At 51.5% G+C, this 1,532-nt stretch overlaps 1 protein-coding gene across 1 annotated transcript; it reads left to right on the top strand.

Moving 5' to 3' along the window:
- Nucleotides 1-333: 333 nt before the first annotated feature.
- N656DRAFT_801155 (uncharacterized protein) lies at nt 334-638 on the top strand (the record flags this gene model as incomplete). Its single annotated transcript, XM_064818084.1, has 3 exons — nt 334-383; nt 443-482; nt 549-638. The coding sequence occupies 3 exons, from the start codon at nt 334-336 to the stop codon at nt 636-638; spliced, it is 180 nt and encodes a 59-aa protein (XP_064666945.1).
- Between the last annotated feature and the right edge of the window lie 894 nt (nt 639-1,532).

Here is a 1,532-nt window from a genome sequence, read left to right as displayed (position 1 = left end):
CTCAGACCATTTCCGTTACCAGGAGGGTGCAGGGCCAGGCTATCGCCATCACCAGGGACGGAGCCAACCAATCAGCTAAGGTGTGATAGACAATGATTTGTGACATCTTTGATGGCTGCTGCCTTGTACAGTATGCAAGGAATTTGTGTCGGTGTTGGTCAGCGTTTTGACTTGGCAGTCACATCATTGGTCGCGGCAGCCCTGGGTTGGTACATTGGGCGCTTCATTAGCCAATGGTTAAAAAGTGCAGGCCAACGAGCGCAGAGCACCCGTTGTTTTTATTACTTTATATTTTTATTTTTTTTGAGGCTCTACAGAACGTTACTTGAAAACATGTGCCCGGATCTGAAGAATGTTGACAGTCAGCAGCTTGCCCGGCTTAGGTCAGCTGGGCAAAGGCGCATTGTGCTGGACTGTGCTGAACATTTGACCGTGGGAGCAGGCACGATGTATCCAAACCGGGGACTCCAGACAATGGAAGAGTGAGTAAAAAGCGGAAGCCGATTTGTGCTAGTGATTGTACCGCCTTCCTAATTGACGTACAATAGAGCACTCTTTGCCGCCCACCGCCTAGCCCACCGCCTAGCCCACCGCCTAGCCCACCGCCTAGCCCACCGCCTAGCACACCGTCTACCTAAATTAGCCACTCAGACTCCTTGCTCAACACATCTTTGTTGTACTCACCACCTTTCACACCACCTACTTAACTTACCTTAGCCATCCTCTTTACTCGGGAAGATGGAATGGAACATTCCAAGTAACAACGGGGTTTTGGTTGACTCAGATGCCAAATGCGAGGTAGGTATTTCTCAACAAGGACTTTTCAAGCACTACTTCCCAATGTTCTCACCAGCCGGAAGATGGTATATGTAAACGTCCCGTGATTAATCTATGATCTTATCTACCGACGACCATTAGGCGCCCTGCGTGAAATTCGGTTCGGGATTTACATGGAAGGAGTCTTGGACAATCCCACCTTCTGGTGGAATGCCTCTAGTACCTCGGGACATCTCTCGAAATGGGCAGTGGGTTCCCAAGAATTGTGCTTCTTCCCATATCCTGCCCACTTGACCAGGTACTCCAGTCCCTTTTCTCCCTGTCGCCACTTCAAAATTTTCTCGACATTATAATACTCGTTGCGTGGAAGAACCTTCTTACTTGTGGGGGCAATTCTTGAAGGGAGGGTACGTGCCCTCGAGGAAATCCTCCCTCCTGGTGACTTGCGCCGCGGATTTTCTGGGAAGCGGTCATGGTGCCCATGATCCGTACAAGGATTCCACGTGAACTCCACCTGAAACGTCGCTGCCCCGCCCACCCAAACGCGCTTGAGGACCGCTTCAAGCGGCCATTCCTCAAAGCTTGCGAAATCGGCCTCAAGTGCCTCCTGTTCCAAAGCGGACGCCCCTGAAGATTGCGGCTTGGGAATCCTACGCTGGCCTTGGCAGTGCTTTGGACCTTGGGTTGGTGGTGGTTGTTGAGCTTGTAGCGATAGGGAGTTTTTGCGAAGACGTGCCTGCCTTGTGGGCGCTCTG

This window comes from Canariomyces notabilis (assembly GCF_033297395.1).
Source record: "Canariomyces notabilis strain CBS 508.74 unplaced genomic scaffold N656scaffold_26, whole genome shotgun sequence".
Classification (NCBI taxonomy): domain Eukaryota; kingdom Fungi; phylum Ascomycota; class Sordariomycetes; order Sordariales; family Chaetomiaceae; genus Canariomyces; species Canariomyces notabilis.
Note: the sequence above shows the minus strand (reverse complement) of the source record. Positions and strands in the feature narration are given on the sequence as shown.